Source organism: Chlorocebus sabaeus, chromosome 10 (genome assembly GCF_047675955.1).
Source record: "Chlorocebus sabaeus isolate Y175 chromosome 10, mChlSab1.0.hap1, whole genome shotgun sequence".
In the NCBI taxonomy this organism is placed as follows: domain Eukaryota; kingdom Metazoa; phylum Chordata; class Mammalia; order Primates; family Cercopithecidae; genus Chlorocebus; species Chlorocebus sabaeus.
Window position 1 is genome coordinate 28,703,457 of NC_132913.1, and position 17,629 is coordinate 28,721,085.

Consider the following 17,629-nt stretch of genomic DNA (forward strand, 5'->3'; position numbering starts at 1 on the left):
ACAAGTGTTTTTTAAAAAGTCTCAAGCGTAAGCTTGCATTTGAAGGCATAAAACTGAGAAAATAAAGTCTGAAAAAGTACGGGATATGCAGTGGCTAGGGAGTGTGAGAGGAGAGAAAAAGGGAAAGAAATGGGGAAAAAATGGGAAAAAAATAAGGAAGAAACTAGGTGGGAGGGATAGAAAGAGATGGCTACATCGGTATCTTCTTCCCTTAAACTTCATTAATCTGGCTTTCCTCAGGCAGCAGGCAGCCCTCACTGGCTCCATAGGGACTATCCTTTATGGACATTTATCTAGGTATTTGGCAGTTTTTTGCTACAGCACAGAATGACCTTTTTTTTTTTTTTTTTTTTTTTAAACAAGGTGACAAAGTCTGGCTTTATTGCCCAGGCTGGAGTGGAGTACAGTGGCATAATCTGGGCTCACTGCAACCTCCACCTCCCAGGCTCAAGCCATTCTCCCACCTCAGCCCCCAAAGTAGCTGGGACTACAGGCAAGCACTGCAACTCCTGGCTAAATTTTGTATTTTTTGTAGAGACAGGTTTTTTCCATGTTGTCCAGGTCTGGAACTCACGAGCTCAAGCCATCTGCTCGCCTTGGCCTCCCAAAGTGCTGGGATTATAGGCGTGAGTCACTGCGCCTGGCCTACAGCATGACTTTTATACCTCTCATGTATGTTTATTTTTTTTTTTTTTTTTTTTTTTTTTTTTTTTTTTTTTTTTGAGATGGAGTCTTGCTCTGTCGCCCGGGATGGAGTGCAACGGCGCGACCTTGGTTCACTGCAACCTCTGCCCCCCAGGTTCAAGCGATTCTTGTGTCTCAGCCTCCGGAGTAGCTGAGAATACAGGCGCCTGCTACCGCGCCCAGCTAATTATTGTGTTTTTAGTAGAGACAGGGTTTCGCCATCTTGACCAGGTTGGTCTTGAAATCCTGACCTCATGATCTACCCGCCTCAGCCTCCCAAAGTGCTGGGATTACAGGCGTGAGCCACTGCGCCCGGCCTAAATATTTTTATTTGTTTATATAATTTTATATCTAGAAGAAGTCAGTGATATTGTCCAAACTTATTCTTTTACTGGTAATCAAAGCCGCAGAGCTAATTAATGACCAGCTCTCTTTCTTTCCTTTAGAGTCCTCTCATAGGGTTTATCAAACATAGTAGGACTACAACAGCTACCTAGTGAGTAGCTAACTGCTCTATTAAAACACGGATAGCATAAACTGCTAATTGTTATCAAATATCTATTATCTTCTTCTTCCAAAGTTGATTTTACTGAAGCAAAGTTTACCCTCTTGAAAAGATACATCTCCCAGTCTTTCGTGCAAATAAGGGTGGCTGTGTGTTAGTTAAAATTCTGATCAATGGGATAAAGGTGTTTAATCAGGCTTCTGGAAAGTTCCTTAAGAAGAAGGTAAGTTGCTTGGTAGGGATAATTTGGTCTTCTTCCGTCCCCCTGGAATGTGGATGTGATATTTCGAGCTGCAGTGGCCATTTTTTTGGCCATTTTGCTACCTTGAGGATGAAAGCCAAGTGACAAGGATTGCAGAACAAAAATAATGGAGTCTGGGACCCGAGTCACATACGGAATCACCTTACCTTCAAAGGAATGTCTATATATAACTTTTTTTTTTTTAATTTGAAAGGAAATGTAAAATTCTGTAAAACTCTACTTGTTTGTTTGTTTGTTTTTTTGTTTTTTTGTTTTTTTGTTTTTTAATCCAGTCTGTTAAAGATCTCGGTTATTCCCAGCCAAACACAATTCCTGACTGACATGGCATAAGTGAACAAGGAAATGCTCAAGATATATATGTGTGTGTGTGTGTGTGTGTGTGTGTGTGTATCCTCTCAGGTGTATTAAATATTTACCTGAGAGAGAGAGAGCGGGGGGAATTATAGCAGTCAGAAACTATGACAGCCAATTACAGTGGGTAATAGATAGCCAATAAACTGTGTCTGGGTTAGTAAGGAGGGATGGTTTATACTTTCAGAGGTTTGGAAACTTTAAAACTATTTGGAAAAGTGAAAGACTATTTGGAAAAGTGTGATTAAGTTAGAGGAGTATAGAATCTGTTAGAAGGAACAGGCTAAAAACTGAGAGGGCTTAGAAAATATTATGATATGAAATGCAAGTATTTGCACATAGTACAGATTGCTAAGCATTGACTATATAACTAAAAATGGTTATTAGAATTTCTTTCCCTGAAGGCATTCCAAATAAGGTAGATGGCAATCTATCTAGGTGAGTTTGGTTTCAGTCCAGCCTGAAGGCAGATAGATGAACTGGATGACCTCTGAAAGTCCCTTCTGGCCCTATTATCCAACAACTCTATTTTGCACTGAGAGAAAGTTATTGCTGCTTCTTTATTTATAGTTATAGTCATCAAGGAGACCTGCACTTCCCTTCTGCACATTGCAGATATTTCTGGTAAATAAGAAACAAAACTGAAAGGAGCAAATCACTTTAGGCAAAATGCAGGCATGAATATTCCTGACAAAAAGCACACTGTTTTTGTTTGTTTGTTTGTTTTTGTTTTGTTTTTTGCTGGAAGTGGTGGGGCGGCAGGTCAAAAATTCCAGCATACAATGTAGCACATACTATCCCTAGAAGTTACTCTGCAAAACAATCCTTACACCTTTACACTCTATCACTCCCCCATGGTTCCCCATATGTTTGTCATCTCTGGCCAGTTGGATGGGTCTTTGCGGTCAAGTGACTAGATAGAAGTAAACTATGCTTCTTCAGATGTTTCCAATCTAGTAGGGGTATGAAACATATACATAGACAGAAAAAGAGACAAATTAAACCAAGGCACATTTGCGTGAAAAGCTCACATTGTGTTAGGCAATATTGGAATTTTATCTCAAATATATTCCTCTCGGTTCTGCACATTGTTTTGCATAATGAATTTTGATGGATAGAATACAACTCTGACTTACTGAAATGGAACTGAAGTCATTGGCCGGCGGGAGGACACAGGAGTCAAAGCAAGAGCATGACTAGTGCAAACCTCATCTTACACTGGTTTTGAAAATGGGAACAAATGAAACAAACCCAGTCGAAGAGTGTAAAAGGATAAGTATATTTTTAATTCTCTAAATAATCATTTCACCTGTATATCCAATAGACACAGGCCAGGAAAATTTGATAGATTGCACATGTATTTCTATATACACATTCTGTATACGCACATCTATTTCCACATACATTTATATAAAACAAATCATATATTTAATTCTACATATAATAAATATTTGGGGATCATTTTACATATACTATTTAGAATAAAGAGCATTTATACCTATTAATATTTCTCTGCAAACTTCTTTGAGACCACTAAAGTAATATTTAATTAACCTAACTAAAAATTAGACAATTCAAGTTCTTAGAGCTACTGCTCTAGGAATATTGGAGAATTCTCAGAGTCATTTATTGAACTGTATAGATTTTTTTCTTGGCACTTTCTGGTTTTGTACCTGTACTGTACTCTAAATAAGAACACACCACACATTTCAGCTAATGGAAGTAAAAATTGCTCTTTAGGGCTTGTCCTTCCCATTCTCCTTGTATCCGACACTCAAGCCTTGGCTCACAAGCACAGTGACCTAATCCAGAAGAAGCTCGGTGAGCAGAGCAGATTGATCTCTCTTTGGTTGCCACCTCATGGTTTTTTACAACCACAGTGGGTTGTTGGACCAGTTCTACAATCCCTTGTGTCCTAAAGAGATCAATCATTTGGTTTCAAGCTTTTTCTTAATCGCAAGCCTAATAGAAAGCTAGAACACAAATTCTCAGCTAATGCAAATAAATCTGGGTGATTTACTTTCACTAAAATATTAGTCACTAATGAAGAGTTTCTTGCATCTAAATTCAAATATGCAAATGCATGCCAAAAGTTTGGAAACTTATAATATATGTGCATATGTCTCTGTATCTCCACAAAAGTGAAAAAGAAATAATTGTTTGATTTGATTCCAAAGGGACTGACTACGGTGAGCTCAGAAGTAACCAGTCTCACAGCTATTTCATTTTTCAGAATATTACTTAATGTATTGAACTATTCTGTTATTCTAGTTCATTTGTGCTGTTATAACAAAATACCAGAGGCTTTGTAGCTTAAACAATGGCAGCTTATTTCTCATAGTTCTGAAGGCTGGAAAGTCCAAGATCAAGGTGCCAGCAGATTCTATTTTCCATGAGAGCCCATTTTATGACTCATGGAATAAGGTCTTCCAGCTGTGTCCTCAAGTAATAGAAGGGGCAAAAGACCTCTATGATTATATTTTTCTATTTTTTGAGACAGAGTCTCACTCTGTCACCCAGGCTACGGTGCGGTGGCATAATTTGGGCTCACTGCAACCCCCGCCTCCCAGGCTTAAGCAGTTCTCATGCCTCAGCCTCCCAAGTAACGGATTACAGGCACGTGACACCACATCTGACTAATTTTTGTATTTTTAGTGGACTTTGCCATGTTGGCCTGGATGGTCTTGAACTCATGACTTCAAGTGATCCAACCCCCGCTTGGCCTCCCAAAGTGCTGAGATTATAGGCGTGAGCCTATTTTATAAGGGCACTAATCCCATTTGTGAGCGCTCCACCTTCATGACCTAATAACTTCTCAAAAGAACCCACCTCCTCATAACATCACCTTGGTAATTAGATTTCAGCATTTGAATTTTGGGGTGATACACATTCAAACCACAGTAGATGGAACTAACACACATGTGATTCCATGGAATAGGGTTTACTATATAAGTGAAAATAATGGATTATTTAAAAAGCCACAAAAATAGCATTTTTTACAATTATGAAAATATTAGAAATTCAGAAATGAAAATACTGGCTGGAAATCTCTTGTGAGCTTTCTCTATAGAATTTGTAAGATTTACTAGATTTAGAGATTAGGCTCAACGGACCTCAAATCTTCTAAATATTTATGGTTAATTCTCATTGGAACGTCCCTTCTTATTCAATGTTTCATTTTCCAGGATTTGACGGGCTGAGGTTTGAGTTAGCCATAGTCAACTGTCATCTGGAAATAGCTAAATACAGTTCAATAAGGTATTTTGAGAGAGAGAAAGAGATCACATTTCTAAAACATTTATGACAGTAAATTGTTATTGTTCTATTTTATGATTATTGATGTTAATCTCTTACTGAGCCTAATTTATGAATTAAACTTTATCATAGGTAGGCATGTATAGAAAAAAACATAGTCTATATAGGATTGGGTACCATCCACAGTTTCAGGCCTTCACAGGGGATCTTGGAATGTATCTCCCGCAGGGATACATTATTCAAAATTTAAACTTTCTCTATTGAATGACTTTGAGAAATCTCTCTTTATTTCTTCCAGATTCCATCATGAATGTCAAAATTTCTGAAGTTTTTTAACTTCCTATTGTTACTGGTACAGGTCTACTTCAAAGAGTTAAAATGAACAGTTCCCTTCCACATTCTTCACCAAATGAAAGCACTCATTTTTCTCAAAGAGATAAGCTACTAGTAAGATTGAGACACTGAATACTTCAAGCTGGTTACTTAATTGTTCAGCCTGTTGTTTACTCAGCACATTTTTTTTTTTTCCTTTTCAAACAATTAATAAACCTGACAAGGAATACATAGTTAGTTGAAAAATGTCTTCAGCTGAAATTCTACAAGCCATCTTGCTGCTTTGAGAATGGGTCAGGAGGATGCTGAAGCATCATGATGTTATATAGTTCTCTGAGTTGGTATGTTAAGGCCCAGTAGTCAAAATTGGTGAAGGAAAACTCAAGGTCACAGGGTTTAATGCTTGCTTTCCAACTGATTTCCAGTGTGACTCCTGGGGGTGCCATTTAACTTCAGCTACCTGCTTTAATTCCTTGCTTTTTAAATATCAAGCTGCTGTGTCAAAAACCAAATAAAGAATCATACGAGATTTGGCCTCACATTTGAGGCTGAGTAGAGAGCTGAGTGACAGTTAGTTGTAATTCATACTTTTGAATAATATTAAAACAGTGATATATTTTTCAAAGTTAAAGGACAAGAGGACAAAATTTAGGCAAGTTCTACTACAAGGTAGTATTTTAGTAGCTTGCGAATGGTGAAATTATGGTTGCTTAAAATAGTAAATATACCTTCCAAATTTCTATATGTTATTTGAAAAGGATTTTGCTTAATATGGCTCCTTATGTTGTCTATTTTGACTTTCACTTACACGAATTACATCCAAGTGACACATTAAAGAACAACATGTAATGTGCATCCATTCTGGAGTTGATCAATGTGAGGTAAGGATTACTATTTATCTCCAAGTTTTATAATCACAGTAATGCACATATATACTTTCTAAAAATAAACTATATAACCTGCTACACATATGCAACAATTCTAGCTACTATATGCTTAATATTAAAACTTCATATAACACCCTTAAAATACTACTGAGAATATACTCTGATATGTTTTGTTTTTACTCTCTTGCTTTTTATGGTTTTATGAAATGTATTTTAAATAAGTCATACTGTATACCTATTCTAATGTAACTCCTCTTGCTCTATTCCTAAGTATTTTTTCAAGTTCAAACTCCTCTCACTTCACTCAAGGATGTATGCTTCAACCTTACCCAAGAAGTTAGAGGTCTTGAACATACAATACTTTCTCCTGCACTTGTGCCTCTGTATACATAGTTCCCTAATTTTGTAATGTTCTTCCTTTCCTCATCTGCCTACCCAACGCTTAGAGTGAGATGCCTATCAACTGTCAGCTTACTTGGGATATCTTCTTGCATCTTCTCATGTAGAATTAGATGCTTCTCGTCTTATTCATCCTCTTTAATTTTTACCTACCTCAATTACTACATGTGATTCCATGAAGGCAGAAAATAGGACTTTCTGAATCCCTGGTACTTAGCTAAATATCTGGAATATTGTCAGTGCAAACAAATTTTACTGAAGTTGATTAATGAATTGAATTTTGGAAAAGTCCTTACTGTATTTCTACTGGCACATTTAAAGAAGTCTTTTTGGCCTCATATTTTCCACATTCTTTGTTTTCCACTATCAAGATGAGAAAGATGAAGGAAATATCTAGATAAACACGGGCTACCAGGTCCTATAAATATTCATATAAATTAACACTATCAGTGGTAGAACATTAACATGTCTCTTCAGTAGGGGAGAGATCACTCATCCTAAGGAACTTGAGTTCTCTGGCTTTTTGTGGTTTCACACAAGACTTCCATCTAGGAGGATGGTACGTTTGAGAAACAGGTAGAAATAATAGGAGTTGTTTGCACCAAGGGGTAAATCTCCATATCAAAGCAATTGCTGTTTCTTCTACTACAAATACCAGGTATACACACAGAATAAATATTTTCTTGGGGCGGGAGCAGTGGATCCATGTTGTTGACTTGCAACTATTTAAAACTGGCCAGGCACAGTGGCTCATGCCTGTAATCCTAGTACTTTGGGAGGCTGAGGCAGGTGGATCACCTGAGGTCAGGAGTTTGAGACCAGCCTGACGGTGAAACCTTGTCTATACTAAAAATACAAAAATTAGCCACACGTGGTAGTGGATGCCTGTAATCCCACCTATTTGGGAGGCTGAGGCAGGAGAATCATTTGAAATCTGGAGGTGGAGGTTGTAGTGAGCTGAGATTGTACCACCGCACTCCAGCCTGGGTGACAAGAGCAAGACTCCATCTCAAATAATAATAATAATAATAATAATAAAAAAATAAATTAAAATCAAATCAAATCAAAATTAACTGAAAATAGAGTATATTGCAGCAACAAATAGAGATCCATAATACACCAGGAATCTCACTACAGAAAAGCTGTGATCAAAAATTATAGAAGTAATGTAACTTCATTGAAACCACTACTGTCTAGGAAGAGGGACAGATACAGACTCTGAAATGATGTCTTAATGAAGAATATCTCCTTCTAACTGAAAGCCTTCCGTAATCATTTCTAAACTACTAGTAGGCAGTTTGCACCATTTGTAAAAATTTACACATTTTTTTTGTTTCCATAGTTATTCTTAAACAATAATTCTGTTTGGAGGAAGAGAACATGTACTTAATATAATATTAACATTCATCAAAGATGTAAATCTATCACAAATGAATTAACTTCCATTCAACAATTAACTATTTTAGATGACCTTTTGAATTCTCAGCTACAACATAGGGTCAAATTACTTAGTCATCCTTTCCCCAGAGGTATTTACTGAGTTAGCTAGCTGCCCCTTCTGTCAATGTATTCGAACATTTTTAAACTTGAATTCTAAGTCTCTTTAGCAGGATTAATTTAGCAATTATACCTTATAAATCAGTGTTAAGAAGTCAGATGAATGTGCCAAAGCATATTTCTAATTAAATAGAATTTATAAAACTAAGTCCCTGAAAAAATGAACATATATACATATATATGTGCAAGTATGCATGTGTATATATGTTTATATATACACATATATATTTAGAACAGTCTTCCATAAGTGCACAAACCTAATTTCATGTAGGTGTCATTTGTCAATATAAACAATATCGGTATAAGCCTTTCAAAAGGATGAAACACCTATAGAAGTTCTATTCTTTCTAGAAATTGTTGCTTTGCTTCTGGGAAGCATTAAGCTTGGCCCCGAAATCAGCTAGTGTTAAGGGTCATAGCCTTTAACTAAACTAACTCAGTTACTTATACTAATCTCTTTGCGAGGAAATCCTTACACCTGAGATAGGCTTGGGACTATCTGATCACCTTAGCAGAGCTCAACACAGAGAAAATACAGCAGGATCTACTCTTAAATTGTAAGAGCTTTACTAATCAAAAGTGTTTTGATCTCCCAAACCTAGGTCTTCCTGGCTAATTCTACTTCTTTGTTTCTTAGCTGTAGGCTTATTGATGTTTCAAGACACTTTAGCACAGGTTTCCCTCCCTGTGCTTTAAGATCAGTGTTGATGACGGATACACTTACTGTAACATTGCAATTGCACCTCTTCTCCTTACCTTTGTTTTGGAATTCTGCATGCTGAAATTTCACTCTATATTATGATTTTAAATTAGAAAAATATTGGCAATATTTTAAAGAAATTCTTTAAATGAGGCTATGACAAGATTAATTGATAAAATAAAGTAAAATTAAAAACATTAAAGAGTTGAAAATTCATTTTTCTTCTTCAATAGCTTCACTAAATTCCTTCCTTCCTTCCTTCCTTCCTTCCTTCCTTCCTTCCTTCCTTCCTTCCTTCCTTCCCTCCCTCCCTTGTTTTCCTCCCTTCCTTCCTTTCCTCCCTCTTTCCCTCCCTTCCTTTCCTCCCTTCCTCCCTTCCTTTTTCCATAGTAGTAGCTGGAATAGGATTTTTAACAAAACAACAGCACAGATACATTTTTCCTGTCTGGAAGACAAAAAAAAAAAAAAAAAAAATGGAGTCTTGAAAAACCTCTAGGTTAATTCCATTTTAGATAATTTGGAATACATATAAGATTTAAGCAAGAAGTTTGAAGAAGTATTAATTTTCCCATGGTGAATCATTACAGATAAAAAAGGCTACCATTTACCTTGGTCCATTTTGAGAATGCCTCTAAGTTCTAAATCACCCCCAGGATTTTTTCAGCACTTTCTCATAAGAGTTTAGTTTTATGGATAGAAATATAAAAGTAAACAACCAGCTACATAAAATTTTAAATAACAGAAGTTGCCATCTAAATTAAATACGTTAAAATTACTGACAATAGATTATGAGTGGATTAAGAAAAAATGCAATTGCACATATTAGGAAAGTTATATTCCAACTGGAAAGTAAGGTAAAATAATCAAATGGAATTTAAAAGTCTGAGTATGCATTATTTTAAGGAGTTGGGTGATATATAAGGGGATCTTATTCTTTTGTAGTTTCCTGGTCAAATATGCCAATTAATTATGTCATATACTAAGAATCACACAGGAAAATGTTCAGAATAGAAAAAAAAATATGAGAAAAGATGAATATGTGTGCATGTATTTGTATGTTTTGGGGTGAGCTTTTCATATGTCAGAGAGTTTTTTTCTCCAATCAGTTTTAGTAACATCTTCACACACGTTATCATCTTAGATTTAAAAGAACTTCAGAATGTTTGCTAGAAAACAACCACATAGATTGAATAATCACTTTTGCTAGTGACATGAAAGATAAAATTCTTTTTTCATTGACCTCAGAACTTTCCATATTCTTTTAATAGGATAAGAGCAGATGTTGCCACAGAGACTGTCATTCCCATGGATATTTAAATATATTACCACTTGGGGGCCAGGCGCTCACGCCTGTAATCCTAGCACTGTGGGAGGCAAGTTGGGTGGATCACTTTATATCAGGAGTTTGAGACCAGCCTGACCAACATGGTGAAACCCCGGCTATGCTAAAAATACAAAAATTAGCTGGTGGCACAGGCCTATAATCCCAGCTACTTGGGATGCCGAGGCGGGAGAATCATTTAAACCTAGGAGGGGGAGGTTGCTGTAAGCTGATTTCATGCCACTGCAGTCTAGCCTTAGCAACAGAGCAAGACTCTGTCTAAGTAAATAATCAACTTACCACTTGGCACCACAAATGTGATCTAACAGGGATGTTAATAAAAAGAAGGCTTCTCTTGCTTAGACTCACTTTAAATGTTAATAATATGATACTGACAGGAGGCAGGGAAATCTTGGGTAGAAGAGAGCAATTCCCCAGCAAAGGCCCCGCCCTCAAGCCTGGAAACCCAGGGCCCTAAATGGGAACAGGCATTCCTGTTTTCACACTCAGATGTTGTCCTTTGGCCTGCCACACCTCCTTATCCTGTACCCATAAAAACCCCAAACCTCGGGCTCCACAAAGAGAAGAACAGAGATGCAGAAAAGCAGCAGAGCGAAAGAGCGGTACAGCAGAGAAGGAGAGAAGCGAAGGAGCATCTGAATGTCGAGACAAGTACGGCTGGAGATGGTCATAGAGGAGATCAGCCACAGGACAGCCAAACTCCAAGGGAAGATCATCTCCCCACACCATCCCCTTTCCAGCTTCTCATCCATTCCACTGAGAACCACCTCCATCCAACAATAAAATCTTCTGCATTTACCTTCCTTCAATTTCCCTGTGTGACCTGACTCTTCCTGGACACAGATAGGAACCTGGGTACTAAGAGGGCACTGAGCTAGTTAACACTTAAGCCATCTGCAGATGGCACAGCTAAAAGAGCATTATAACATGCTTTGGGAGTGGCAGGCACCAACCCGTAGATGCTACCATGGGACCAGAGCCCAAAAGTGCTGGCTCCAGCTCCTGCACCTACCTGTCTGCATGCTCCCATTCCTGGAAGGGGTTTGAGCCCATGGCAGCCAAACAGATGAGCCACAACCCTGTCGCACATCCTGCGAGGGGAGTCTGGGAACTCCTGTTTCATTAGCATCATAAATTATCTTAAGAATGTCAAATTTAAAACAGCGTTTTGATACATCTTAGTCCATCTTGTTTCTATTTGTCAAAGTTGTTCACTGCTTCCATCATTCTTTATACAGTTGTGTGCATTTCTGTGGAAATTTTCTGGATTGAGAGGCCTTGTATTTTATAGAATGTATTTTCATTGCTCATGTTTGTGTAATCACCTCTGAAGAAATATATTTGAAAAGGTGATGGTTTTGTTCTTTTAAAAGCTTAGTCATACATATCTATTTGAAAATTCAAAAACAATATAACCAAAAGCCTGAATTATAACTGAGTTGAATAAAATTAGTATCTAGAAAATATAATTAATATCCAAAAAGAAAATTACACTTTATAATTCAGTTTCCTTCCTCCCTCCCTCCCTCCCTCCCCTCTCCCCATCACTCCCTCCATCTCTCTCTCTCTCTCTCTCTCTCTCTCTCTCTCTCTCTCTCTCTTTCTTGGATGGAGTTTCACTCCACCCAGTCTGGAGTGTAATGGCATAATCTCTACTCACGGCAACCTCTGCCTCCTGGGTTCAAGCAATTCTTCTGCCTCAGCCTCCCAAGTAGCTGGGAATACAGTCACCTGCCACCATGCCAGGCTAACTTTTTGTATTTTTAGTAGACACAGGGTTTCACCATGTTGGCCTGCTGGTCTCAAACTCCTGACCTTGGGTGATCTGCCCACCTCGGCCTCCCAAAGTGCTGGGATTACAGGAGTGAGCCACCGCATCCGGCCTACCTTCTTTTCATATCACTTTTTTATATACAATTACATAAAAGATATCACAAAGCCTTTACATAAAAATAAAATCTCTTATTCATTATTATTACATATGTATTCATAACTGCAACTAAGAATCTGCTGATTGTTTATGTAACTTTAATGCTAAGAAAGGAAACTCAGGCCAAAGAAGGAATCTTCTGAAGATCTTTAAATTCCCAGTCAGAATTTATCCACAGAGTCAGAGTAATTGGACATTTAGAGAGAGGGAAAAGACCTAGTGACCAGTTGATTTCCACAGCCTACCTGTGGTCTCTCAACATTCTTACATCTTCAGGTTATTGTCCTGAGATTTATGCTTTTTCTAATATATATCTCCATTTATGGTCTTGAATTCAGCTTACTTCACCCCAGACCTGGAAAACTGACAGCAAACAAGCCCTGTCAGGCCCCCAGACAGGTTTTGCTTGGGCATGTTATTGACGATACAATGTTTTAAAAAATAGTATCTGACTTTGAGCACTTTAAATGTATACATATATGGCACTCCTCCTGAACAACTGGAATTTCTGGTGACCTGGGACCTCTTCTCTCATGACAGCAATTAGTTTGTGTGAAGCTACCCAGAAACCAGATATGTTATCTCCAGTTTTCTATCCTTTCTTCCATTCTTTAGGGTCTTACCGACCCCCAAATGAAGGACAGGTTCTCATTGAAATCCTAGCTTCAATATCCTTTGTGTTACACTCAGTCTATGAGAATCTGAGTTAGAGACTTCTAGTACAGTTATTTCTTTCCCAGCTCCATCTTGCAGTCTGATTCACTTGACTGATACCTTGATTCTGTTCCCAAATCTGGGTCCTTACCTGGATGCTTGACTTTTCCTTCTGCTGTTATTTCTCTTCATCTCGTGTTTCATTTCCCCCTACTCCACCCCTACTAGAATGTGCCAGTAGCAATTAACGTTTTATTACTTTTTAGATTTTAATTATTATCACTCTTATCATTAATATCTAGGTCATATTTTACCACTGTGGAATTTAGATGTTGATTTTTAAAAAGACAGAAAATTACAAGAAAGTTAATAGTCTAATATTATGGAAAGATTATGAAGGAAAAAATTTCCCATGGATATTTCTTACTAAAATACTTGGTTGCCGAAGCATTCCTTCAAATACTTTAAGCAAAAGTTCAGAGAAACAAGCTTATAACACTATGTGATATTAATCTGCTGTGAAAAAGACTTCCCGTTTGCCTTTTGATCAAAAGTACTTTTTTATATGAAACATGTAATTGTTTAAGAGCCCAACTTCAAAGTCTAAATGTGTGTGTGCGTGTGTGTGTTGTCTAATGGTGTTTTTTTGCTCAAACATAATACTTGCAGCTTTGAAATGCATATTAAATGTCTGGCAATAAAATGCATGCTTTCTTAATAACTGATATGCTTATGGTTGAAAGAAAAGGCAGGTTCTATGTTTTCTTTGAACTTTCATTACTACGCAAAATTTAATATTTCAGTTGCATTGTTCCACGAATGGACTCACCCTGACAATGTACTCCTTCGTCATACCCGTCTGGGCAGTCCAAGACACCATTGCACAGCTGGGATAAATGAACACATTTGTTGGTACCAAGGCAAGCAATGTGATTCAAGGGGCACTTGATTTCTACCTCCTCAGGACCTGAAAAAAATGCAAAAAAGAATAGAATTATGCGTTAGCTTTTTTAAATGGTAAAACTGTTAAGCACAAGTAATTACTAGCATTGTTTTACAAAACAAAGCTATAGAAAATACCGTGAGAGAAGAGTGCTGCTCTTGTTCTCAGAGACATTGAATTAGCCTATGTGATTAAACACCTAATTTTTAAAAGCCTCATAGAAAAGGAAACATGTATTTTTTCAAATAATGCATTAAAAACATAAATATTCTTTCCAAACATTAAAATAGTATGGATTTAAAATCTGAGGGTTGATATGAGTCATTGTTTCATCTCATATCCCTAGATAAGTTGGGCAACGTACTTAAACTTCTTGAATCTCAATTTCTTCAGCTGTGAACTATGGATAATGGTTCTCCGCAGGTCTCTTGTTAAAATTACATCAGATAACATGAACAAAACTGTTTCAGTGGCGTTTAAGTGAAGTTATGTCAATCTAAAGGTTATATTATTTTTAGTCTGTTCTTTAAGAATATGAAGTTATAAATGTATTTATGTATGTATTATGTACGATTTCTATTGTTTAAAAATCTTTTACTGAGCAACTACAATGGAATAAAATTTGCTAAATAACAGGAAGTGAAAAAAAGAACATACTCATTTTTGTAAACACCAGTGGTAACTACTTCGTGTAATCACTCTTTGTGTTTTTAAGATAAGCTTAAATCAGAACATATGGCCTTTTCTCAGTTTACCCATTCCAAATCTTTATCAAGCATCCAAATTGTATGTTATTTTATCTGAATGTCAGGCTCTCAATTCCCAAATCCTAGCTATGCTTCTACAAGCACTTGCCAAATCGAAATATGATTCTTCTTCGTCTTATCTAGCTTTCCCAAATCCAAAGTGTAATAATTCCAATATGACTACTATCATATATTAATCTGACAGAGATTATTGCCGCAGCCTTGACACACTTAGGTTTTAATCAGAACTCTGCTGAGTCCATGGGACATTAATTGATTTAATCAAATAATTATTAGTTTTCTCATGTATAAAATGAAACTATCAAAAGAGCCTACCTCATAGGGTTGTTGTGAATGTCAACAGTTATTCACTACAAAGCTCTGAGCACTGCAATGGAGGCTGAGTAGGAATTCAACATGCATTAGTTACATAAATAAATGCAGCATAGCAGAGTGCTTAACAGACTGTGGAGCCAGATTCCTGGGTCTAAATGCTGGCCCCACTATTCATGAGCGGAATGGCCTGGGCAAGCTGTATATCACGTCTGTATTTCACAGGGTTGTGGTGAGGATTCTATCAAAAGCTCTTAAACACTGTCTGGCAAACAATAAGTGTTTGGTGTTATCATAGTTAAGTAAAAAATGTTCTAAGAAGGTAAGTTGCTTTTTGGTAAATAGTTATATCTCAAAACTCTCTTTTCTGTTGTAAGTCCCTTTCTTCCTCCTGAAAAAGAAAAAAAAAAGTTCAAAAATTTCATGTTTTACTTTCTCTACTTAGTTGAGGTAAAAAAATAATAATAATTAAAAGGCCAATCTAACATATTTTAGGATATGCAAAATTATGAGAATTGCAGACGATTGCAATGTGATAAAATTAGAAAACAAACAAAAGAAAACAAAAATATCATACAAGCGGAAAAACAAACTAGACTTGTAAAAAGTTAAATATAATTTTGAAATACTTTATCAAATAGGAATTATAGGTGTAAATCATTTTGTTTGATGCTAAAACAGCTTTCTCTTAACCTTTTGCGTTTTGGGGAATATAAGCAAATTTTCATGCTGTAGCTTCACTAGCTGAATTGTTTAACAGATCTCTCTGTAAATTTCATGTGTATTTATATAATTACTACTAAACAAGGCTATTAAATGGCAAACACCTGTCACCCCAAATGCACAACTCATTTTCTGTAACATGCTGATGTAACTTGAGGATCAATATTTTTAAAATATATCTTTATTTCCAAATTTATTTATATATATGTGTGTGCATATATATTAACAAAGTACAAATATACAAATTTGAATACAAATTACAGGAATAAGAGTAAGTGAAAGAGTTTTCACTGAGCCTCTCTAGCTATTTAATCTTATATTTACAATATTAACATAAATGCATTTAAAAATGAATTTTAAAGATACGTAAATTAATATTAAAAAGCTATAAACTTCTATGACCAACATCATAAAGTAGCTTTTTAAAATTACTTGGCTGATACATAAAAATTTTAAAACATGCATCCTTGCATGAATTTCCAAGAGATATTTAGGCCAGTTATATTTAGACCTTTCTGTAAAAGTTCTAAAAGTTACCCACAGAGAAAACACTTCATAAAACTGAGAGATTTTAGAAGTATCAGTTAGAAAACAAAAAATGACTCAGCAGTTCTCACGAGCAGCAAGATTCTTTAAAAAGTGATTCATGTGTTGACTCAAATGGAAGTATGATTTTTCACTGTTAAGATTGCCAGGTAACTGAGGAACATGATAATGATAGCAGGAGTAAAATACACATCTGGTGGCCAGAAGAAAGGCTCAGCTACTTATAAATTTTGAGAAAACAGGAAAAAGTGTGTTTATTTTGCAAAGACAATGTATAGAGTTATTAGATTATTCCTAGTGGTAAAGTTTAGGGACAAGAGAGAAATTAGTCTGGGAGAACTAAAGAGTTAGTTGGTTTCTTTATAGACTGGCTACTATAGTCTTTATCATCTTTGATATACTCTTGTCTTGGTTGCCAGGACTATTGGGTAACTCATGAGACAGCTGGATCATGGCTGGATGAACTGTACCTTAACCAGTCCTTCTCAAATTTTCATGGCAATACACATTAAGACAATCATAATATTTGCAAGGTACAGTGGAGTAAACAGCAAAGAATATTTTTAGAGGTGGCCCGAGGCCCTGGTAATTAGCCTCACAGTTGAGGGAATAAACATTTCAGACCTCTTTGAACACTGCTAGGATATTTCAGTTGGAAAACTGCTAAAATCAGTATTTTGTTGTTCTTTCTGGAAAACGGGGAGACAGAGCTGTCTGAGAAATAGCAATGCCTGCCTCAAACAAAATTCTCTCAAAAGCTAGGCAATATGGATATTTCATGTACTGTTACTTTGGGGATTACTCTATTCTAATTTCCAATGATCATTTGTGCAGTGAAAATATTTGTATCCCATGAAGCTCCTTACAGATTCTGTCCATCCTGTAAATGGACAGAACAGCCACTCTGATTACTGCTTCTACCCGTCCACCAGCGTGAGAAGCATGGGATAATGGGGGCTTCATGAATTCCTGAGAATATGGCAATGTTACCTTAAATTAAATGATTAATTTCATGAAGACTTTCAGGCATTTGAACATTTCACAGCCAGAGATTATAAACGAGGCACAAAAAGGAGCATGACTGGAGGTTCTCTGGTAAACCTGGCATTACCTCTGTAGTGACTGAATCATAAGGAGTTGGGAGGGACCTGGGACGGGGCGAGGTGACCAGGTAGTGCAGGACAAATTTCAAAATTATACAAAGACATTAAAAACTTTTAGCAAGCATGGTAGTCCTTGTGAGAATGTCACCTCACCTTTCAGCAACATGCACATTCAGAAAACATTCCCTGTCCCTTAAATCTAAATGTAGGTGACCTAAGCAAGATAGCAAAATTGAAAATGTAACAACTTAAAAAGAAAAACTCCATCATTGGGTGACCTAAATTATATCAACCCATGAGGCTAGTCTTTATACTTTTAAATTATGTATAAGCCTTGACCAATTAGCAGAAATAGGTTTCATTTCTTACACTAAAT

The 17,629-nt window shown here is 36.5% G+C and overlaps 1 protein-coding gene across 1 annotated transcript in view; it reads right to left on the reverse strand.

Annotated features, from left to right (window-relative positions):
- The window catches only part of LRP1B (LDL receptor related protein 1B), a 1,897,925-nt gene that overhangs the window by 1,211,600 nt on the left and 668,696 nt on the right, over positions 1-17,629 (reverse strand). The window contains exon 3 of the mRNA XM_073019651.1: positions 13,689-13,826. Coding sequence (XP_072875752.1) covers positions 13,689-13,826 — 138 coding nt within the window. The remainder of the gene's footprint in view (positions 1-13,688; positions 13,827-17,629) is intronic.